This window comes from Triturus cristatus, chromosome 3_2 (assembly GCF_964204655.1).
Source record: "Triturus cristatus chromosome 3_2, aTriCri1.1, whole genome shotgun sequence".
Lineage (NCBI taxonomy): Eukaryota > Metazoa > Chordata > Amphibia > Caudata > Salamandridae > Triturus > Triturus cristatus.
The window spans coordinates 1,184,447,459-1,184,471,822 of record NC_140584.1 but is presented as its reverse complement, the minus strand read 5'-3'; the positions used below and the strand labels follow the sequence as shown (position 1 = coordinate 1,184,471,822).

The 24,364-nt window shown below is 45.9% G+C and overlaps 1 protein-coding gene across 2 annotated transcripts in view; it reads left to right on the top strand.

Moving 5' to 3' along the window:
- The window catches only part of RETREG2 (reticulophagy regulator family member 2), a 230,571-nt gene that overhangs the window by 27,292 nt on the left and 178,915 nt on the right, over positions 1-24,364 (top strand). For both annotated transcript variants that reach the window (XM_085650099.1, XM_085650100.1), the window contains exons 2-3: positions 16,775-16,881; positions 19,215-19,245. In XM_085650099.1, the coding sequence (XP_085506225.1) occupies positions 16,775-16,881; positions 19,215-19,245 (138 nt within the window). The remainder of the gene's footprint in view (positions 1-16,774; positions 16,882-19,214; positions 19,246-24,364) is intronic.

The following is a 24,364-nucleotide window of genomic DNA, read 5'->3' as shown; positions in this document are numbered from 1 at the left end:
AAAGGCCCAGAATCTAATTATGAGCTGAGAATTGCGTCCGGCCTCCAAGTGCTATAAGGAGGACAGATATCACAAAAGTGATACCCGGCTTTGCTAGCCCGAAGTCTCCCACACATCCACTTGTGTGTACTCATGTGTAACCAGCCCAGAGCGTCTTATACAAGCTACGCAGCAGCAGACCTGTTTCTAAATGGCAGACCCTGGCAGCTACACTCACATTCCATTCTAGCTGCATCTTTAGCCAAAGCTGGTGTAGGAGGACGTGTTTGCTTTTACACCGTCTCACGCTCCATCCTGGCTGTGTCTTTAGCCAAAGCCGGTGTAGGAGGACATGCCCTCGACTTTACCTCATTCCTATTGAGCTGTTCCCAAGCGATACACCTTGCGCCTTTTCAATCAGAATTTAATAGTATTGAATGTGAGGTACCTCAAGCGTTTTCTCTTAGCCCCACTCTTCTCAGTCATTATGTAACCCATGTACTTCCTTTGTTCGCACCTTTGGTTCCACCTACTTTGCGTATGCAGATGATACCCAACTTATGTTAAGGTTGGATGGAGACCTTCCTTTCTGCCAATTGGATCGACAGCAGTTCACTTGGACAATACTCCAAAAAATGAAATTCTGGTGTTTGTCAGTACATCCATATGGAATTCCAACTGATGGAAAACTGCGATTGTCCCTACTCCTCATTCTGCTTTGTCAGCTAAAAACTTAAGTGATCATATTGGAAGCAAACCTATTGTTTCAAGAGCACGTTTCAAAAACTCAAAGTTCTTCTTTTTGTTCGTAAGAACTCTCTTTAGGACCTCAATCATGTCAACCGACCATCGGAAAACTATTGTTCGAGCCACTGTTGTGGGGAGGTTAGATTATTGTAATTCCATTTCCCTAAGACTTCCAAACAAGCATTTACAATGCAATGGTCTCTGCATTGTTAAAGTTAGAGCTATTGGCATTGCTCATGACATTATTTATGTTTTTAAAACATTTAAAGAAACGGCATTGATATTTACAATGTCAATAGCTTAATCGCTCTCAAATGCGAGACATATTGCATTTGCACCCACACACAGAGCCACACACACAAAGCCACCCACACACACAGAGCCATTCACATAGACACACACACACACACACACACACACACAGTTACCCACACACAGACAGAGCCACCACGCATAGAGCCACCTACAAAAAAAGCCACCCACACAGAGCCCCACACACACAGAGCCACCCACACACAGAGCCACCCCCACACACACAGAGCCACCCCCACACACACAGAGCCTCCCACACACACACACAGAGCCTCCCACACACACACACACAGAGCCTCCCACACACACACACACAGAGCCTCCCACACACACACACACACAGAGCCTCCCACACACACACAGCCTCCCACACCCCCACAGCCACCCCCACACACACACACACACACAGAGCCACCCCCACACACACACACAGAGCCACCCCCACACACACACACAGCCACCCCCACACACACACACTGAGCCACCCCCACACACACACAGAGCCACCCACACACACACAGAGCTTGCAGCAAGGCTGTGTCCCAGCATGCTGGGAAAAGTTATAAGTTGCCAGTAGTTGTATAAAATATTGGTGAATCTCTGCTTGTGTGAAGGTTATAACCAGTGCTACTGCTGCTTTCATCTCTACCATCCTTGCAACTTTGAATCCTTTTAGGTCCTATTATTTAGAACATTGTATAGGTCACCTGCAGCTTGGAATACTGTGCATGCTCTGTTCTACAGTTTAGATATGAATTAGCGTCCGTTGATGCCAGAATGCCTTTGATGTTATTTGGTGATCTACAGTTTCTGAATACAATAAATACATACATTTTACTTTGAGCGCTCCTGTGTACCGAATAACTGAAAACTGGTGAAAAGCCACTAAAGAGGAGGACAGGCGAAATTTCAGAGAATCAACAACGCTAAAGTCATATTTGTTTAAATAAACTACATAACGCTTTTATCTTATTCTCTGCCTTGACGTTAACTTTTTTTTAAATGCGTGCTTTCTTCGCCCATCTTTTCCCGGCAGCTAACCTGCAGCAGGTGAAGCTTTAAATGTGGAACCAGGCTTGTTTAACTTTGCGAAAGAGCCGCAACTAATGTAAAAGTTTTTTAAGCCAGTCTCGGTGCGCTTTCAGGGGCTTACAGCAACACTACAGGGGGGACGGTGTGCATCTGTGTCCGCACCAGAGAAGCAGGCGCTGCTCAAACACCCATGAGTCCTTTTCCAAAGGACCGTGAGAGGGCTGCAGTGCCCAGCGACGGACTTTAAACCAGTGTCTGAATGTGCCTGTGTCCAGGGAGGACACCGCTGGCAACTGAAGGGGCCTCCGGCATAACACCGGATGGGCGGGGAGAAAGGCGCCTTTTTGTGCGAGCAGAGAAAGTGTTACAAAGTTAGTCAGGTGACTCTGCATCAGCTGTCCGAACTTACTGACAAGCGCATGCATTCCTGGCTGCGCCGGCTCACCTCTTCCCCCGTGGCTGGGTTTGTGTGCACACGGTCACGGCGGCCCTGGCTGCGGGCCCCGTCCACCCCCTGTCCCCGGTCTCGGGGCAGCTTTCATGCCTGGCGCCCTCTCCCCTGCCCTTCACCGGCCACAGAGATCACTATAGTCGGCCTTCCCCAAGCCCGTCTGCTTCCCTCTGCCCAGCCCTGCCAGGCCTTCTGATGGTACAATATATTAAGGAACGTTCTAAAGCTCTTTTTCCGTATTTAATGCAGTTCGTGTGTACTAATATTTTGCCCCCTTTGCTCCCAGTGCCCTTCAGGCGTGTTTCTAGGATTGTCCCCAGCAGACTGCCCATGAGTCTTTGAGTTCCAGAGAGGGCAATGCTTTGTGGGTGCACTTGCCAAGAATGTCAAGGCATGGTGGGACCTCGTGCACCTTTTACAACCCATGCCTTACTTTACCAGCCCACGACCTAAAGCAAGGACTGCCTTGAAAAATGCGGGTTGTGGGCGTGTATAGGGAGCCAGGGGCCACCAGCAGTATTCGCCCTCTCTAGAAAGTTAGTGTCTGATGTGTGATTGCCCTGGTGCGCGCACGTCCCCTCTGCGTGCAGCGCCATCAGTGGGAGAGGGGCTGTGCGTACAGCACGCGGCCAGTAGAAGTTCCTGGTGCCGTGGTGAAGCGCTCGCCGAGGAAATCAAGGCGACCAACAAGGCATGTGACATGTTACACACGTACACAGACTGTCAGTGACACCTATTGATCCGGAGAGTCAGATGGGAAGAGATCAGAAGAAAGCACAAACACTCACAATGAGCATAGGGGCGCTTCCATTACAGATCCCACTCTTTCTTACAAATATATTGTTTTGCATAGGGAGGGAACCGAGGGTCCTGGGCTCGAGGCGTGTGCTCATTCACCCAGCTTGTCAACAGTGTGTTTCCAGTTCTTGGAAGGAAAGGAGGAAGTCCCACAAAGGACATCGATTTCAGAAAATCGATTGTCAATATTTAATAAAAACAAGAGAAGAGCAGGAGAGACGCGGCTGAGCCCGGGGTGAGATGTGTGTCCTAAAGAAGACAGCAGCAGGGTGGGGGAGGTGGTGCCCGGCGAAGGCACCACATCACAAACTGACCGGCGGAAAGTGGGCACATGCTGCCTGGCAGACCCCGTGGACAACATCCATAGACCCCTGAGCACACCCATGAGAGAGCCACTGTTCTCCCAAGACAAGAAAACAACTGTGCAAGACACCACAAAGGGGCAACGCCTGACACGGGACGAGCAGTTTGGTGCTAACTTGCCCCAACACTCCCCCATACGGCCGGGCACCTCCAGGACACCCCGTCTGCACGCACAGTACTCCCAGTACCTCCCGCCCAGCCCCGCTGCCCCCCACAAAGTGCCCCCGGGGCCGCCGCAGCTTTTCTCACGCCCGCCGGGTGCAGAGAGTCTATGTCAGGCAGGGTCCGCTTACCGTTTTTCCTCCGTGGATTGGCTTGTTTCCGTCTCTTACACCTGGGGCCATCCGCCATGATCTGCTGCTTCATTGATAAGAGGGGATCTGATGGCAGTTCGCATGGACTCGGCTCCCTGACTTCAGCAGCAGCCGCCTCAGCACGCAGACTCTGTCTACCAACCAAACACAGCAACAACATGGGCATGGCAGGTTCCCATTCAAATACAGGGCGCCAAGCGGCACCCACAAGAGCTTTATTTTACAGCCACAGTCACAAAAGTCAGCTCCCTGCGCTGCTGCTCTTGGTCCCTGCGACCGTGTTTAGACCGAGGAGCACCGAGGGAGCCGAGAGCAGGGGGAGGGGACGAGCACCAGCCGGGCCGTGTACGGGGTACCATGGTGGACGGGGATGACGCCATGAACACCACCATCTTTCTCCGAGGTCAAGCAGAAATGCCTCGGAGAAATGCAGCGTCATTTTCGGATTCGGGGGCGTGTTTTTCTTTCTCTCCTCTTCCCATTGGCTGGAATGTTTACATTCCAGAGGAGAGAAAGAAACTAAAAAACACGCCCCCGAATCCGAAAAAGACGGGGCTTAAATGGACAGACGCCCCCCTCATCCAATGGCTGGCCTCCGTTTAGGAAGCCAGCCAATGGAGAAGAGGGGCGGGTTCAAGCCCCACTACTAGAAAACATTAAATCTCAAGAGCGAGACTGCGCAAGCGCAGCCTTCGCTAGCCGAGACCTAAAAACAGATTCACTGCCTTTAGATCATTCAAAAAGCTACTGCTCATTAACTTCTAAGGACCAGGAAGTATGATCCCATATCTCCCCATCTTATTAATCTCCATTAGCTCCCCTTTGAGAAGAGACACATCTTTGAGACCCTTTGTCTCTGCCACTGTTTAGTTCATTCACTAGGCCCATCTGTCTTCAGGACATGTTTAAGTGGTACATTTTCCTGCGTACACTACGATTTGCTCCTATCTGTTGGGTGTTCCGCAGATGATAAAATGATAAAGTTCTAACACAAACCCTGTTTGTCAGTGATTGTTAAATATTAAACCGTTCCACTTCATTTGTTCTGTCGTAAATAAAGTATTACGCACTCATAATTTCTATAATATCAATATGATCATGCATAAAGCAAGAGGCTGAGTCTGTGGTATCCGGTTCAAAAGGGCTTTATTCCAATAACTCGAGTTATAGGGAGAATAGTTCCATCACCACAAGGGATCAGGAAGGGTCTTCTGCTAATTCTCAAAATATTCTCCAACTTTATTCACAGAGTACAGTATATATACATTCAATATTATACGTAAGCAGGAGTGCTTCAGGCAGAGCAAGAGAGAATGAGATAAGAGCATGTGGGCGTGTAAGTAGGCGTGAAGGTGGGCGTCCATGTGGGCGTCCACGTGATGATCATTGGTGAATGTCATAGGTGGGTGGATACCTGGAGGGGGTTGCGTGATCAGCTGGAACTTTACTGGAACTTTGCCTTACTTGTGCTCAACTCGAGTATGACGTGTAATTGACGTGTGACTGGGGGAAGGCTGCTTGTGCAGTCGGGGAGTCTGGAAGAGAGGCCTTCAGTGTCAGGACGACCAGTACATCTTGTATTATCTGATATCTAAAGTCCGGAGCAGGGACTGATCTGTGACATAGGTTGCCCATCACCAAGAGCCGATGTGGCATCTATTTCTTCATTCACTGCGTAGGCCTTACATGGGGGCTATGGGCTTTTCACTGACGTGAACTTTGCAATTACACAAAAAGAGACAGAAAGGCTAGGCTCTCTCCTTTGCAGACGGGTTATGTTTATTCCTCCTTCTCCAGGCAGGAATGTGGTTCAGTAGGAGTAAGCAGATAACCGTGCTCAGTACTGTCTCGGCACCTCGGACAGGGCCCCTTTGGCTGAGGCCCAAGTGTGCAAGGCCAAGGATACGCAGCTGCAGCTCTCAGAGCGTCTGAGCCCTGAAACCTCTTTTCGGCTCTGGCTGAGCCACAATAATGGGCTTTCATGAAAATGACACGAGTGCAAGAAAACATGATGCAAAACGTGTAGGCCTCAATGCAGATTTGTCGTTTCTCTCATGGGAGACTGGATGATGGCAGGCCACGTTATAGCATAAGCATCATGATAGACAGGCCATGGAGGGGAAATGCATGGGATACATGCATGTGTACATAAAGCGTTGGGGGTCACATAGGGGACACATAGGTCTCATAATTTTTATTTCCTCATTCCCTCCTTGTCCCCTAGTGGACCCTTCATGTCACATCTATTCTCATGAGACAGTCGATCTGTTCTTGCAGCATTATTTTTCCATTTCCAATGCTCTGTAAATGGGGATGTGGAACACATGCAGTAGCACACAGGCCGCAAACGGCCGGGCCACACTGCAGACATAGACAACAACTGAATATCATTAGTAGTATTAACCCACAGACGGTCAACACTTTCCATCCCCATGCCGATATTATTCCCCAGAGCCAACTGGACCAAGTCCACGTGCCTGGGTCTTGATGTATGCTTTGGGCAATCTTGTGGAGCCTTGTTATTGCTTTGTATACAGATGGTGCGTTATTAGGGATGAAAGAAATGATATGTAGCACGTCCCACCCCAGTCTAAGGGTAGCTGTACATAGGCTGTCTGGCCACAAATAAAGTAGGTGTGTCGTGATGCTCTGAAATAGGACTTTCCTTTGTCTTTAAACTCTATTATAGTATTACACTCGCTGTGCCCCAAATGTACTGAGCCTTCTTTTCTGACACACAAGTCCCCTCTCACTGGCAGGACTGTGATTGAGGATGGACCTACATTGTGTATGGGCTTGACATTCAACATTATAAAGTCGAGGGTCGCATTTCCTTGCTGATACTTCTTCATTTTCTAGATCTGTACCTTTTCTTTGGGGAAGACCTTCTTCATCTGGGAAACATGCTTCATTCATGACTTTATTCAAGTTACCCCATACCCAGTCACCCCTACACTCCTTGTCTTGACATTTTTTGGCATCACCGTTGATGGATGTCATTAAGGCAAACCATGCTCTGCAAGAACCATTATGGGAGAACGGAAAAGGGAAAAGAGGCAACACCCCCTTCACCTTCTGATACGGGGGAAGTCGGCCACAGACCCAGCAGTCTGTAGCATTGCTAGTCTGATGTGAATGGTGCAGCATCTGAATAAAGGTATTGTTGCGTAAGGCAAGTCGATATGATAGCTCATGGGATGGCAGATCACTAAATGTGTGCTTTATGGTATCATTAGTGGAGGAGTGTAAGAGTGAGGAAATAGGAGGAAAAATAGCATGTAGTATTAAGCTGATACATATCATCGTGATGCACAGAAGAGATAGAAAAATCAAAGTCACTATACATCTACCACGTAATATTTTACAGTATTTGCTTTTCATCTTGCTCTTTTTATCATTATTATTGTCCGAGATCTTATGCAAGCCAGAATACATGTTCAACCGCTTCACCACCTAGTGGACTTAATTGATCAAACGGGGTCTGACTTTTTAGATCTAAGTTTAGCTTTGTACTCCTGCTGAGGAGTCTCCTCTAGTAAAGGGGGCTCAAAGTCTGAATAGTTCGTTTCCTTTTTAAAAGAGTCGTTATTCCCGAAGTAGCGTTTACAATGATGAAGATGAACCCATCCTTTCCGTCCTTCGACTTTAACAGCTGTCCTCGTTGTTAATAACACTAACTTCGGCGCCTTCCACCTCGGCTCAAGAGGACTCGTTCTATCAAAGGTCCTTATTAAAACATAATCCCCCAGGAGCGATGGAGTGTTCCTTGACCTGGGTGTTGTCAGGGAAGGTGGCAGCAACCTGCGAACGACAAGAGAGTAGTGCAGACATCAAGGAAGCCAGGTAATCTGTCAGCATGTTACTATCAACATCAGTAATCTTTTTAGGCATTGGAGTGCCCCACATATTCGGTGGTCTACCAAAGACCACTTCATAGGGAGATAAGCCTGTTCTAGAATGGGCTACCATTCGCATGTAAATGAGGGCAACCGGCAGGGCTACCATCCAATCTACACCTTTGTCTGCGCAAATCTTTGCTAGTTTTATCTTTAAGGTCTGATTGTGTCTTTCTACAAGGCCTGCTGCCTCAGGATGTCGTACGCAGTGGAACTTCCAGGTATACCCTAACAGGAGGGACACCTGTTTCATGAGTTCAGAGGAGAAAGGCTGACCGTTGTCGGAATATACGACACGCGGTAATCCATAACGTGGGAAAAACTCTCGCACCAATTGTCTGGCGGTAGTTACAGCAGTATAATCAGGGACTGGAAAAGCTTCTGTCCACCTTGTCAGCGAACATACTACTACCAGGACATATTTGTAACCTCTACATCCGTCCATTTGGATATAATCCATCTGGAGGACTTCAAAAGGGTGGTCAGGTGGATGGAATCCACCTTGTTCCATCGGAATGCCTTTACCTGGATTGAATTGGCAACCGATCATACATGTTCTGACCTTTTGTTTCGCTGCTGCACGCAGATGCTTGTTGAACCATATATTCTGTAAGCTGTCTAGCATTGCTTTCTCTCCTAAGTGTGCAGGACTATGTGCGGTATTTATGATCACTTGTACCATCGAATCAGGAAGAAACCATGTTGCTTTGCCCTTAGTCATCCAACCCTGATCAGTCAGTACCCCTCCTTGTTCCGACCATTTCTTTAATTCGTCTAGAGTAGCATGTGTCTGTATGTCTTGTACATCCCTGGAAGGATCCCTGACTGTCATGGCTTTGGTCATTGATGGTATCTGTGAGTTTGTCATGTCTAGTGGGGTCTGAGCTGTCTGTTTAGCAGTCCGGTCTGCCAGATCATTGCCTTGAGAAATGGTATCTGTGGCTTTAGTATGTGCTTTGCATTTCAGGATAGCTATGGCTGTCGGTAAATGTATTGCTTCCAGAAGGGCTTGAATAAGGGGGCCATGCTGTATCTTGGCCCCGTGGGAGGTAAAGAAACCTCTTTCTCTCCACAGTACTCCGAAATCATGAACTACCCCGAATGCGTATTGTGAATCGGTGTAAATGTTTACTCTCAAGTGCTTAGCTCTTATGCACGCTTGTGTCAGGGCGATGAGCTCTGCTGCTTGTGCTGACAGTATGTCTATTCTTTTAGTCTCTATGATTTCAGTAGCAGTAGTCACTGCATACGCTGCCACTAATTCTCCCGCCCCCGTCCTCATGCATGAGCCGTCAACATAGAGTGTTAGGTCAGGGTCTGGGAGTGCAACATCTGTCAAGTCTTGTCATGGTTTAGTTACGGTATGTATCACTTCAACACAGTCATGTGGTGGAACGTTTTCTGTACTGGAGGGCAAAAGAGTAGCAGGATTCAGTATGTTGCATCGTCTGATCTCTATGTGTGGTTGAAATAACGTCAGCTCATAACCTGTCAGTCTCGCTACAGTCAGGTGTTGGGTTTGTGTCCGGTTCAAGAGAACCTCCACTGCGTGTGGTACTTGTACTGTCAGGGGGTGGCCCAGCACTATTGAGTCACTTTGTCTTATGGCTAAGGCTGTTGCTGCAACAGATTTTAGGCACGCAGGCAAAGCCTGTGCTACTGGGTCCAATGTACTAGAAAAATAAGCACAGGGCTTGTGTTTTCCTGCATGATCTTGTGTTAGGACAGATAGTGCTGTTCCATCCCGCTCTGTCACAAAAAGCATAAAAGATTTGTTGTAATCTGGGATCGCTAAAACTGGTGCTTGACATAAAGCTCTTTTTAATTCTTCAAATGCCACAGTGTGTTCTTGTGTCCAAGGGAGGACATTAGTAGAAGCTGCCTCCTGTGTCGTCAACTGTATTAGGGGCTTGGCTATGTAAGCATACTGGGGGATCCACTGCCTGCAATATGAAGTGAGGCCAATGAATGCATGTACCTCCTTTTGTGTCTTGGGCTGTGAAAGGCCAGAAATCAATTGAATACGTTCTGGTGTCAGTCGCCTACCCTCCTTGGATAGCAAGTGCCCAAGGTATGCCACTTGCTGTTCACAGAATTGTAACTTCGAAGGGGACACTTTGTGTCCCTTGTCAGCCAGGAAGTGTAAAACCGTGAGTGATGCATCTTCACAGTCAGATTCCGATCTTGCAGTGATGAGAATGTCATCTACATACTGTATCAGTGCTGTAGTGGTAGACATATGAATACTGTCTAGTTGTCGTTTGAGTGCCTGACTGTAGATGCTAGGACTTTCTGTGAAGCCCTGTGGTGCTCTTGTGAATCTGAAGCTGCGGCCTTTTAAACAGAAACCAAAAAGATATTGGCTGTCTGGATGTATTGGGATACTGAAAAATGCGTTCTTCAGATCGATAACTGTAAAGAACGTAGCCTCTGCATCAATAGCAGTCAATAATGAAGAAATGTCCGGGACCACAGGGTACTGTGGCACTACACATTTGTTTAATTCTCGCAGGTCCACAACTAATCTATAGACAGGCGATGCATTGGGATCAGTTCGCTTAAGAATAGGAAGAACAGGTGAGTTGCATATGTTTGAATCTGTCTCCACCACCACCCCTTGTGCAATGAGTTTATCGATTATTTTCAGTAACCCCACTTCAGCCTTAGGTGGGATTTTGTATTGTCTAATCCGTGGCAACACTACTCCTTCTTTGAGGGTGACCTGGTGTGGTGTAATGTTCATGAAACCTACGTCAGTCGGGCCTTGTGCCCATAGGTGCTGTGGTACATTTTGGAGCCTGATGTCCAAATCTTTTATTACAAAATGTCCCTTGAAATCACGTAAATACAGTCGCACTCCTTCTGGCGAGCAACAGATAATTGCTCCCAGTTCCTTTAATGTCTTTATACCAAGTACGTTTTCTGGACATGATTTAGTAAGCAGTAAGTCTGTTGTATGTATTAGTGGACCAACTCCTAAAGAGACTGGTTCTGAAACCTCATTAATAATAGGCTTTCCTGAAAAACCCAGGGATATGTTCTTTGAGCCCGAGAGGGTGCCCCTGGAACCTCGGAATGACTGATGGTAGTTCTACTCGCCCCAGTGTCAATCAAAAACTTTTTATTTTGTCCTAGTAAACATGCATGTACATAGGGACCCTCTTGGTCCACAGGAACTGGAATAAGGGGCAAGTCGAATTCCCTCTCTGGGCTGCTTCATGAATATGTTTGGTATTCTGGATAGATAGTTTGAGCGTGCTCATACATTTGTGTTGTGGCGTGGGCTGGTGCAGGTGCATGGACAGGCGGTGGCGGCGGTGGAAACGTATCTGATGTCTGATGTGTGTTATTTCCCTTGGGAGGATAAGGACGTGGCTTTGTTTTTCCTATAGCTATATTGTGTTTCAGGACTGCACATTCATTTACGAAGTGGCCTGGCTTCTTGCAATAATTACAGGTCCCACTGGTTTGTTTCTTGCTATTCTTGTTCGTGTTTGTGTTAGTGGTTGCCGGTGTCGATTGGGCCACCAGCATCTTCATTTTTGTATCCTTCATGCGTCTCTTTTCCTGGTCGTGTTCCTCTCTAATTCTGTTCTGGTGGTATTGTAACATTTGTAACATCTGTGAAGGGCTGTTTGCTTGCCAAGTACTCTCAACCTTAAGTACCCTATACTTTACCTCTGGTAGGGAATTTTCTACTACTTTGCTCACGAAAAGATGGGGATATGAATCGCTACCGGGCTTAAGGCCACTATTGATAGTAAAACATTTCTCAAACCTAGAGTAAAAATCGCTTGTGTCCTCGTCTGGTTTCTGTTTACAGGCTGAAATAGCATCCCAGTCTTCTTTTTTAGTAACTAATAATCTAGGCAAAACTTGTACAAGCAGTTCAGGTAAATCTTTAGCTCGGGGACCCAAACCAACCCCTGGGCCTCTTTCTTCTTCCTCTGTTTCCAACAGATCCCAGCTAATCTTTTTCTCTCCCACCTCCCAGTCCTTTTCTTTCAGCTTCTCGTAAATACCAGCAGGCAATAGTACTTTCAATAACTTTAGAATGTCAGCATATGTATATTCTCCTAAGCGGAGAATGTCTTTTAGTTCTCGGTGAAAACCCCCCGGGTCTTTATCATGGGAGGGCAACATCTTTTTCATTTCCAGTATCTCTAATTTCGACAAGGGGGTGTAGACATACACCCGTTGCAGCACATTGTTTGCATCTTTTACAGGATGAACCTCTCGTAGGGGGTTCAGCTTGTCGTATAACTGTCCCTTATCCTGTGGTGGAGCGGGAAGCAGGGACCTAGTCACGTATACTATATATTTGTGTCGCTGATCCAGGATGACATTAATCAATTCAGTACCCATGTTCATCCACCTGTCTAGTATTATGTCGTCCAGCAACTTATACAATAGACCAGGACCAGAATATTGACTCTCATACAACGTAATCAAATGTTGGACCATGTAAACACCAGCTATGCGCTGTTCGTTTGGTAGGAGGCTCAAGAACGTCTGTGCTACGATATCATTATTATATATATCATATTGGGATACCCACAGGGTGGCTGACCTTGCTAATTCATTTTCGGTCGGGGTGAGGGGCTGATCGTTACCTAACCATTTATTTACCGCTTTTTCGGTGATTTGGAACAAACTTTCAAGGGAATATCTTTCTTTTATAGCCGTTCCCTGTTTACGGTGGTTGAGGCCCTCGGGCCTTTCGAATCGCCGGGCATGGCCCACATATTGTATTCTGTCTTTGTCCCCTGCTTCATCATCAGATGATAACTCAGCCTTTTCGTTCGGTCCTGCTTTGTGTGAGGCTATTATTGCCTTTCGGATTTTGGTCAACATGTGGTCTGTCTGTCCTGATTTATCATGCTGACCGGCATCTATGCGATCACTCCAACCAATATAACAACGGTCTACGTCCCCGCCACCTTCGTCTTTTTCCCTGATCAGACAGTTAATTAGGAAGCGAAGGATATAGTTCTTAATAATTACTTTTCTGTTTTGTATGGCTTCTGCTATGCACTCAGGACCTTCCCCTGTTCTTATGAATGTGTACATTTTCTTTAGGTGTTTATCCATATCTGGTAATTTTTCCAAATCTGCGACTGCTCGTCTAAGCCTTAGTGAAAACACGAGCATTCTGCCCTTTCCTGGATCTGGATCATATATACATTCGGAAATGTCTACTTTTACTGTCGGCCCCCCTCCTGATGTTGTCCCGGGTCCCTCCCCGCCGTCCTCGAGCTCCTGGAGCTGGGCTGGTGTTGGGGGTGCAGGGAAAGATCCGTCCACGTATGCTGGTGGGGATTCCTCTAGGTAGGTGTTAATAAACGTTTCGGATGCTGCTGGTTTTATTTTTCGGGGTACTTGTGGTGGCAGTCTAACTGGTCTTTCTACTGGGGCCACTCTTGCTAGTTCCTCTGAAAGGACGGGATAAATACCAGCAACGACAGTATTTCTTTCTCTTTCAGTCTGCTCTCTTTTTACCCGTTCCCCTTCCTCCTGTAATTTCTTTTCTTTGGCTTTTTCAGACTCCTGGTTACTTCTCTCTGCTTTGTGGAACTCTTTCTCTGTTCTTCTATGTGACTCCTTGCGCCATAACTCAATGGCATCCTTCTGAGCAGGTCTACATTTTCTCTTCCATAGCTCTTCCTCTACCTTCATAATGCATTCCGCGTCCCACGTTCCCGTGATAGGCCATCTATATTTTGTCTCTAAATCCTTCGTGTAATCCACCCATAGTTCTAAAAACAACACGGCATCTAAACCATGCTTACAGTACATGAAATGTCCAGGTGTGTCTCTAGGCGGAATGTTAACTGGTTCCTCTAGTACACCTTTTCTGGTACATATCTTACGCAGTTTCGAAAACAACGGCATTTTGGAATGTAACCGAAAACAAAAATCACAATGACCCAAAAAACAAAAATCACAATGAAACAAACTTACATAAAAACCTGACACATTCAAACCTAACTGAACCTGACTAAGACAATAACATTCATACTGTTAAATCGGTGCACCTGAATACTTGACTCGAATACTTGATGCATGCTCTTGAATACTTGAAAACATACCGGTCTCACAAGTGAGACACGTCTTTACCGTGTTCATTAAATGAACCCGTCTTTATGCAACCCCCATGAAAAACTCACCGGGAAGCAGAACTTGAAGGCCTCGGACACTTGACGCTGCGCAGGGAATGGCGTATCTTTGGTGGATCTCTAGAAACCTCGGACACAGCTCTCTCGCAGGGTGGGCTCTGGGTCGGGACGATCCGCAATCCTCACCGCCTCGTATGGATGCCTGGTCGCAGTCCATCTCCTTCGTTGGCCTGAGGGAGTTGGCGGGAAAACCCGCGACGTGTACACTTGAAGTCCGTCACGGCCGTAGAAGGGGGCAAAACTGGACCTTCATCTCCGGCGCGTGGGGAAGGAGATTTGTCCCTGTTCGGGCGCCATTACTGTCGTAAATAAAGTATTACGCACTCATAATTTCTATAATATCAATATGATCATGCATAAAGCAAGAGGCTGAGTCTGTGGTATCAGGTTCAAAAGGGCTTTATTCCAATAACTCGAGTTATAGGGAGAATAGTTCCATCACCACAAGGGATCAGGAAGGGTCTTCTGCTAATTCTCAAAATATTCTCCAACTTTATTCACAGAGTACAGTATATATACATTCAATATTATACGTAAGCAGGAGTGCTTCAGGCAGAGCAAGAGAGAATGAGATAAGAGCATGTGGGCGTCCATGTGGGCGTCCACGTGATGATCATTGGTGAATGTCATAGGTGGGTGGATACCTGGAGGGGGTTGCGTGATCAGCTGGAACTTTACTGGAACTTTGCCTTACTTGTGCTCAACTCGAGTATGACGTGTAATTGACGTGTGACTGGGGGAAGGCTGCTTGTGCAGTCGGGGAGTCTGGAAGAGAGGCCTTCAGTGTCAGGACGACCAGTACATCTTGTATTATCTGATATCTAAAGTCCGGAGCAGGGACTGATCTGTGACATAGGTTGCCCATCACCAAGAGCCGATGTGGCATCTATTTCTTCATTCACTGCGTAGGCCTTACATGGGGGCTATGGGCTTTTCACTGACGTGAGCTTTGCAATCACACAAAAAGAGACAGAAAGGCTAGGCTCTCTCCTTTGCAGACGGGTTATGTTTATTCCTCCTTCTCCAGGCAGGAATGTGGTTCAGTAGGAGTAAGCAGATAACCGTGCTCAGTACTGTCTCGGCACCTCGGACAGGGCCCCTTTGGCTGAGGCCCAAGTGTGCAAGGCCAAGGATACGCAGCTGCAGCTCTCAGAGCGTCTGAGGCCTGAAACCTCTTTTCGGCTCTGGCTGAGCCACAATAATGGGCTTTCATGAAAATGACACGAGTGCAAGAAAACATGATGCAAAACGTGTAGGCCTCAATGCAGATTTGTCGTTTCTCTCATGGGAGACTGGATGATGGCAGGCCACGTTATAGCATAAGCATCATGATAGACAGGCCATGGAGGGGAAATGCATGGGATACATGCATGTGTACATAAAGCGTTGGGGGTCACATAGGGGACACATAGGTCTCATAATTTTTATTTCCTCAGTTCATTTAATATATGTTTACTCTGGTAAACCTGTCTCCTGAAACATACAATATTGTAAAATGTATCACATCCCCTCTTTGCTATCTTGTATGCATAAAATATGCATTACTATTAAAGGCTATTTAAAATCTAAACATATGTAATACATTGCATCACGTCTATTGGTTATAACATCAATTAAATCAGTGATTTAATTTGAAACCAGCCATACACTCAATTGATGAGGTGCCCCTGACGTTGCCCGGTTAAAATACATGTGCATGGTGTGTTTTACTTTATTTATCCTTCACATGCAGTGTCTTCGCTTTAAGATAGTCTTTGGAAGAACTTTGTTTTTTTTTTTAAAGTGAGTTTGTTTTGATATCACAAAATTGCTTTGACAGTGTTTATTTAGTGGACATTACACCATGCATAATTTGATTAATTACAAATAGTTTTACGAGGTCACCAGTTAAAGTGCTCGCATAGTAGTGTTTTAATTTATACATTTAGAAGTTGGGAGCACAGTTATTTCTTAGCAAGTACTGTAAACGTTTCTAATGGAAATGTTCTAAGCAATTAAATAAATGTAAACCTGCATACATTTGAACAGTGGGTATTTGTTGTATTAAGCTCTTTTTATTTTTTTGTTGATGGAAATTCATTTAAATATTTACCTTTACTTTTCACTGTAAAGCCTCTTTAGATCAGGCAGCAAATAAAAGCAGCTTGCCTCCTTTTGGTACATGATTGTTGTTGTCCCTGATTGAGATATAATACTAGGGCAGTGATCCTGTATAGGGTTCAGTGTGTCATTGATGCCATATTATTGACTGACTAGGACTCTGCATTACTAGAGACTGAAATAAGTCAAAGGCGCCACTTCTCTGGTACAACAATGGTGAGACTTTGGTATTAATGTGAGAAATTGTTTGTTTAAACTGTCAACATCAGTCTAATATTTCAATCAACCCTGTGTAGTTAACACCAGCAGTTCCCTAATCCACCTTATCCTTTCAGTTGCCTCGCCAATTTTTTTTTCCCAAAGGATGGAGAGCACAAGTTGATTGTGGGTTTCTGAGTGACTATTAGAACATGAATTATAGTGATGATGTGGTTGTGCACTCATTAGCTAGGAGTTGGTTTATTGTGACCAAACGAGCTTTCAACAGCGTTATGATTATGTAAATGCCTCCACTCTTTTTCTTCATGCACAGTTCCTCCTCTTGGACAGATTGTAATTTAGTTTTAACATCTTTTTAATGTAATATATATTTTTTTTCTGATGCAGGCTTTTCTCCTCTACATCCCTGCGACCTCTTTTCCTGCTTAGCGTGTCTCTTCTAGGGGTGCTGGTCTTGGCAAGATGGAAGCCACGTTTCTTGACCGATTTTACAGGTAAGCGACCACTACTCATGGTTCGCATTTGATTTTGAGTAAAATAAGAATTCTTTGAGAAGGTCCTGCCGCAAGGAGTATGCAGCTTAGCTCCGTTTGTTCATTTTTAAGAAAAAGCCCTGAAAACCTGTAGAACTAGTTTCCAGGATGTGAAGGATTACCCAGAAGGGGGGTGTCTGATTTCTTCTTTTTTTTAAAATTATTATTATTTTTATTTATTTATTATTATTTTGTTACATAATCAAGAATAAGTGCCTTTGAAGGTATCCTCCATTGCTTTGCCTACTGGAAAAATTGAAATGAGGAGCATCTATTTAGGAAACAGACAAAATAAGCTCTAAAATAATTCCCACCAATTCTGTTTTTGAGTGTATTTGGAGGAGGACTCACTTTGTGGATTCGTCGAATGGTCCAGAGAGCCAACCGGCGGAGTATCAACTCTGCTTCATACTTCACTACCTTATGCGTCTCGCTGTTTCTTTAAAGCATTGACGTTCCTCTGCTCCCTGGGAATAGTAGAGAATATGCTTGTTCTCTTCAAAGGTAACCGAAAACTTTGCTGATTTGAGTAAGCCCACTCCTTAACGTAGTGGATTGTTTCCGGATTGAGTAGACCTCCTGCGTACCATAGATGCCGCCAGACTTCCTTCTTTGGGCTAGACATACAACTTTTTACATTCAATGATCGAGAGCTGCGCAGGCTGGTTGGAGTAGGCTTGAAGTCCCTGGGCTGTGAATTTCTTGTTGACCGCATTTAGCTTCCTTCTTTCTCTTTCTCCTAGTTTATTGTCCTAAATCTGGGCATAACAATTCCTTTTTTTTCTGCAGCATCTCCTTATCCCTGAAGGTGTCAAACCAATAAGACACTTATTGCTAATTATTGTACTAAACGTATGTGTGTGTAGCGGGCTACATCATATGTTTTTTTTGCAAAGTGAATTGCATCTAAATTAATATGAAAGATATTGAGGACATTATCAATTCATATTTTGTAATCTTGTTGGAAAAACATTGATAAGTTAGTAACCAACTTCCTGTAGGGTGTACAAAGTAATACTTTGTGAAAAAATAATATTTTCCTTCCATCAAATCAATGTGACTTTAATTACCCTGATGTAGGGTTACATCCTAGAGTTAGTGTGGCATGTTAGGCGAGTAGGGTAACTATGTGAAGACCCTGTTGGGGGCAGAATTAAGGAGACTCGATGAAAGGTAGAATTGCCGTATAATAAGAGTACAAGTCCTTCCCAACTGTTCTACACACTAAGAAGAATGGTAGGTCAACTTTAAAAGTACATCAATGTCTTTATAGAGAAGCTCCTCTTGTAGGTAAATCAAATATTACATTATCTGGTAATATTAAGCCCTAGCTTCAACATAAGCTCGCAAATGTTCTTATTTTGGGTAATTTCTTTTCTCAAAGGATTAGGACGCTTTAAAAAGTCAGTGAATTGATTGTGCTTAATTATGGTGCATAGTAGTGCATCAGACGAGACACCATTGAATATCCTGCCACTTGAGCAGATCATACACTTTGGTATCACACATAAAAAAACAACTAACCAGGCTTTTGGAAAAGTCAGTAGCATGGCGTGAACTGAATCTGAGATTCATATGGATAGAAGCACGAGGCTTGAACATTACTTTGGATGGGTGGTTGAATATTACCAGTAATCGCCATAATTATACTAAGAATCTGAAGTTCTCTTGGATGGATAAACGTCCATTTTAGATATTCAGGTAATTGAAATAATGCATAGGGTAGGACTGCAAGACTCCGGTCCCTGCTGGAGTTGCAGAATATTCACGGGTACTGTTTCATATTGTTTAGAGATGTAGTGCTTTCTGATGTGAGTCAGATCCGTTGTAAAATGTAGGTGATTCAGGACAGTTCTGAGGTTTGCAGCTATGTTATTCCACCTTCAGAGCCTGAGAAGCTTTTCGTTTTTTTTTAATTAAATGTTCCCGGTGATATCATGACCTCTAATAAATACAGTTCTTTACAGAATTACCTTTTGGTCCTGGAGACTGATCTCGGATGTTTTCTTGGGCCTAACACACCAAGAGTTAAAGGATGCACCTCTGTACTTTTCTCCCATTCCTTACATCTAGGAGTTGCTGTTGCGTCCTTAAAGCTGTGTGCTTCTTCAAAAAGACTATGCAGTCGAAGGCTAGCCGGTTACTAACACAGGTGGGAAAGGAAGATTTATGATGCATCTGTGTTAGATACAAAATTGAAGTAGTAGGTGTAAGAGAAACTTCTAATTTATTGCACTACTGTATGCTGCTTGCAGATAACTTCTGATTATCTCCATTTTTGTTTGTCTCCACAGTACAGCCTGTCGAGGAGTCAGGAGCTGACAGGTAAGTGTGGGTGACCAATTTTGTTTGTAGTTCTTGTGTGAATTTAATGTTCATGAAAAATCCCGAACAGTAAGGGCTGATGTTTGGGTGTAAAATATTAAACCTTAATTACTGTATTATGATTTTTTTTTTACATTTAATGTACTGCTGTGAATAATCAAGACTGGTAAATTATTTTGTGACCTTTAAGTTCAGAGCTTGTATTTTAAAATACTTCAGCCGTAACAGCAAAAACGTTGTGTTATGAGGACTGATATTGTTAAGTTGCCCATCATTGAGTGATTCTAATTTTGCCACATGTAAGACTGGACCTCAGGTACTAGTTGGGTTTCACCTAGATAGTCTTTGTGGAGTTGAAGGTATAAATGTTACTGAATCTGAACGATTACCGCTTTTTTGCATTGCTATATTAGAGTGTGGGGTACTCTGCAGCAGTGCTACCATCTGGCACTCTCCAGTACCATTCTCAGACATGGTATTCGAGGGAGAGAAGGCATCGGCCTTTGATCAATTCTCCATGCTAGGTGTACAGATCTCGTATTCCACGTCCCAGTAATGGTCATTGAACACATTTTCTACTTCCTTTTTTATTGGCTGCATTATATCCTAAATCTAGGAGACTGATGGTACCTACGGGATGTTTTGTTGTATGCATTGTAGACACTTGATGTTGGCGCGAAGCTGGCTGACTTTGTACACTAAATGTCTGAATGATGCTTACGTTGGCTCTTTTTGTTTCGGTGTTTTGTGGTGTTTATGCTGACTGCAGAATGATAGTGGCTGCATAGTGCTTGTGTGCTCCTTCAGACTACTGCTGACCCTCAGTGCCATTGTGCTATGATTGTCGTCTGCTGTGGGATGATTATACCTGGTGTGTGCCTGTTGCTGCTGACTGTTGAGCCTGTGCAGTATGCTCTGTTGATGACTGTAGGCAGTCATTTCTTTTAGTGAGTGCTGATGGCTGGTGCGTTCATGTCTTTAGAAGCCTCCTGACAGAATGCCATTGCCAATATGATGCTTTTGAGACCGAATGATTCATCAAACTCCATGCCAGTGCATGTTGCTGTCCCCTAACGCGGTTAGCCCCCTAACCGCCTCACTTGGCTGCTGGGTATGTGGTCTGCGTCATAGGCTCTTTTCTGCCCCGCGCCAACGTGTTCCAGATTATCTTTAATCTCCATCTGTTTGCGACAAGCCAAATATTACTCTCTGACTTGTGCCCCGCTGGCAGGCATAATCTGGCTCGACAGATGGTTGTTCTGTGAATTAGGATCTCAGGGTCTGTGTAACACTGTGTTTAGTCTAGTTAAGGCCACCCTATTGTTGCTCGACTATATCCATTTGACTGAACCTTATATCGGGTGGGGGGGGGAATAGGGGGAATTAATGATCACCTTTTCCCAGTTTAATGAACTCTGACTGTGGTTGCACAGCTTTGACTTGTTGGCACTGGTTTTGAGATGCTTAGCATTGTCTCCTAGTGGGAAGTCTGTGGAAATGCCCAGGTGGCCTTGTCATTCAATCTTCTGATTATTTTTGTCCTGTTATTTCTGCCATCTCACTTGTTGAAGTGATCCCTTTGAGACAGATAGCAGGCTGCCCTTGGATGTCAGCCAGTGTCTTTGTTTGTTTGTTTGTTTTTTGTTTTGTTTTTGCAGCCTTTCCCCAAATTCGCTGCCAGAAAATAATTTCCATAAGTCAAGATCTATTCTAGCGCTATCCCTCCCCCCCCCCAAAAAAAACACACCATGTAGTGACATTTTCCTTGTGGTTCCACTTATTTGTTCATCTTTCGGATCTCAGCCAATGCCACACTTTGTTCTGCAGACTCGACTGCACCTGTGTCCATACTATCTGCAAAACATCTGCAAATACCATGTTGTCTGTAGACAATGACTGTCATGGTTTCACGGAGACCACTTTCCTACATACAGGTCCTCCCTCCATGCCATACTCTGGCTTAACGTCACTGTACAGTGTCGTGCCAAACGATAAGCCATAAGCACCCTTCAGTAGGCTTAGCACCCCTCCATGAAAACAATTTTAAATGCTAAATACTCGAGACACATTTTTAGACTTCATAATAAAATAATAATAAAACCACTTATAGAGCGCCTGGTTACTCTCAAAACGGTGTGTCCCCGCGCTAAGAAATGCTATTGTCCCCCTGGAAGGCCGAAATCCGAAGCTAAATTAGATCTTAGGATAAAGAGAGACAATTATGGACTTGGGAAAAGGTACATTTTCAGCTTAAGTCTAAATCTAGTTTCCGAGGGTTCCATGCGCAAGTCAAGAGGGAGATTGTTCCAGTGCCTACTCACTAGAAGGCGAAAGGAGCTACCTCCCATCCTGGTCCTGCGTACGCGAGGAAGCTGGAACAGCATCGCTCCAGCAGATGTCAGGTTACGAATAGGGCGATGGATAGTAAGAAGATTACTCAGGTAACCTGGACCTTTACCCTGGGCGATGCGATGGGCAAAACAAAGTGCTTTAAACTTGATGCGCTCCTCAATAGGGAGCCAGTGAAGTTTCCGTAATGCCGTTTTTCCAGAAGCCCTGCGAGGAAGATTGAGTACCAGGCGGGCGGCTGCATTTTGGACGCACTGCAATTGATGTATGCCTTTTCTGCTTAGGCCTAGGAGAAGAGCATTGCCGTAGTCCAAGTGTGGAGTGACTAGGGCATGAATCAATGTTTTCCTGGCACTAATGGGGAGCAAGGTGAGAACTTTCCGAAGAGTTTTTAATATTCCAAAACATTTTCCCGTAGTTTTATTAATCTGTTGTTTGAAAGAAAGCTCCGTATCCAGCAAAACTCCAAGATTTCTAACGGAGTCTGATGGAACAGGAATCGCACCTAATTCTGGTGGCCACCAAGCCTGGGACCAGGCCGAGGGGGATTTTCCAACCACCAACAGTTCTGTTTTATCGCCATTAAGGCGTAGGCAGTTGTTATTCATCCACTCTGACACGGATCTCATGCAGTTGGAGAAGTTTTTGGCATCCTCTGCCTGATTGTTGGTAAGTTTAATTATTAGTTGGGTATCGTCAGCATATGTGACGATATCCACACCAAAAGCATCCACGATATGTGCTAGGGGCTCCATGTATAGGTTGAACAACGTGGGGCTCAGACTTGAGCCTGTGGCACCCCATGTCTCAGCTTGCGAAGAGTCGATTTGTAAGGAGGACAGTGAACCTGAAAGCTCCTGTTATTTAGAAAAGATTCTACCCATTTCAGGGCTGGTCCTTCAACTCCCAAATCTGAGAGGCGAGACAGCAGCGTCGAGTGCAGCACGGTGTCAAATGCTGCACTAAGATCTAATAGAACCAACGCTGCCGTCTGCCCCTCATCCGCAGCTTGTCTCAAACATTCAGTGGAGAAGAGCACCGCCGACTCTGTAGAGTAACCCGTTCTGAACCCTGACTGTGTGGGGTGGAGAAGAGTTTTCCTCAATGAACTTCATGAGCTGACTATTTACTACCTTCTCCACGACTTTCCCACAAAAGGGGATGAGAGAGATGGGGCGTAGATTTTGTAACTGGGAAATGTGGATATTAGGTTTCTTTTTCAGGGGTATAACCTGTGCTGTTTTCCATGCGTTAGGCACATAGCACTCCTGGAAAGATAAGGAAATCAAGTGTTCAATCTGCTCAATCATATAATCAAATATTCCCTTACAACGATTAGGGGAGATCACATCCAGGGGAGAGCCGGTCTGAATGCTATTAACAATGGTGAGCAAGGAGGAGGAGCTTAGCGCGTGATCAAGATGGCCGCGTGAGCCTAGAGCTCCCGAGACCCTCGCTCCCTCCGGCAGCTATCCTGTATATTATCCTGCTTTTGATGCCCGGAATATTGGAGGGGAACTGTTGCTGAGGCGAGAGTCGCTGTCCGGATCAAAATCGTCCACCGGAGACCGAAGTTGTACTGACTTGAAGTTTGTGGCCTACTCCCCGCACGGTGCCCGGGCCTTGCGTTGGCACAGTGCCCGTGCACTAATTGAACAACAGCGGCCGGGCTGGGGACGGGTCGGTGGAGGGAAGGTGTTTCCACTTTCACTTTCACTTTCGCCTTCCAGTCTCCACAGCGCCCGGGACGGGGAGTGCGTAGTGCCAGCCACTGGTCGCATGGTTGATTACTCTGTATGGGCAAGGAGAGTGTCTACAAGGCAGATTGCGATGTCGACCAAATCGGACGCCGACAAACAGAAGCCCAAGAGTACCAGGCGGGGCAGTTACACCCAGACTAACAACATGGACCGGTATGCCCACCAGAAGGGGTCTCCGGGCGGATCGGGCCCGATACTGGACGCCTCGAAGGACGCGACACCTCCCCCCACAGAACTGACCCTGCAAGATATTATGGGGGCCATCGAAGGGATGAAGTCCTCGATTGGGCAACAATTTGAGACCCTGGCACAAAAAGTGGATGCCATATCGATTGACGTCAATCTGGTTCGGGCAGACCTGGGGAAAACTAATGAGCGGGTTCAGTCCCTGGACCTCAAGACTGCCGGCCTCCTGGGCGACGTCTCCGGCCTTCAGCAGGAAGTCCGTACCCTGCGGACGGCAAATGATCACTTCGCCCGACGGTTGGAAGAGTTCGAAGGCCGTGCAAGGCGCAATAACGTGCGCTTCATTGGGGTCCCGGAAAATTCGGAGGAGCAGTCGGTGGACCTGTTCGTGGAGGACCTGGTGGTGAACCATCTGGCGCCCAAAGGCCTCAGTAAGTTCTTTGCTGTCGAACGGGCCCACAGAGTCCCTGGCGGGAGGCCCAAGGTGGGGGCCCCTCCGAGGCCGATTGTCGCCAGGATTTTTAACTTCAGGGACCGAGACGCCATTCTGCAAGCATTGCGGGTGGCCGGCCCGCTGCCATTCCAGAACACTACTGTCAGTTTCTATCCGGACTTTACCCAGATGGTGCAGAAGCAACGGCAAGGCTTCCTGGCGGCAAAGAGAAGACTACGTGAGATGGGACTGAAATATGCCATGCTCTTCCCGGCCAGGTTGCGGGTGGTGTTCGAAGAGCGGACTTTCTTTTTTGAGTCTCCTGACATGGTCGGAGACTGGCTGGACACATTGCCCCAAGGACGGACTGGCGTGGAACGCTCCAGTGGCG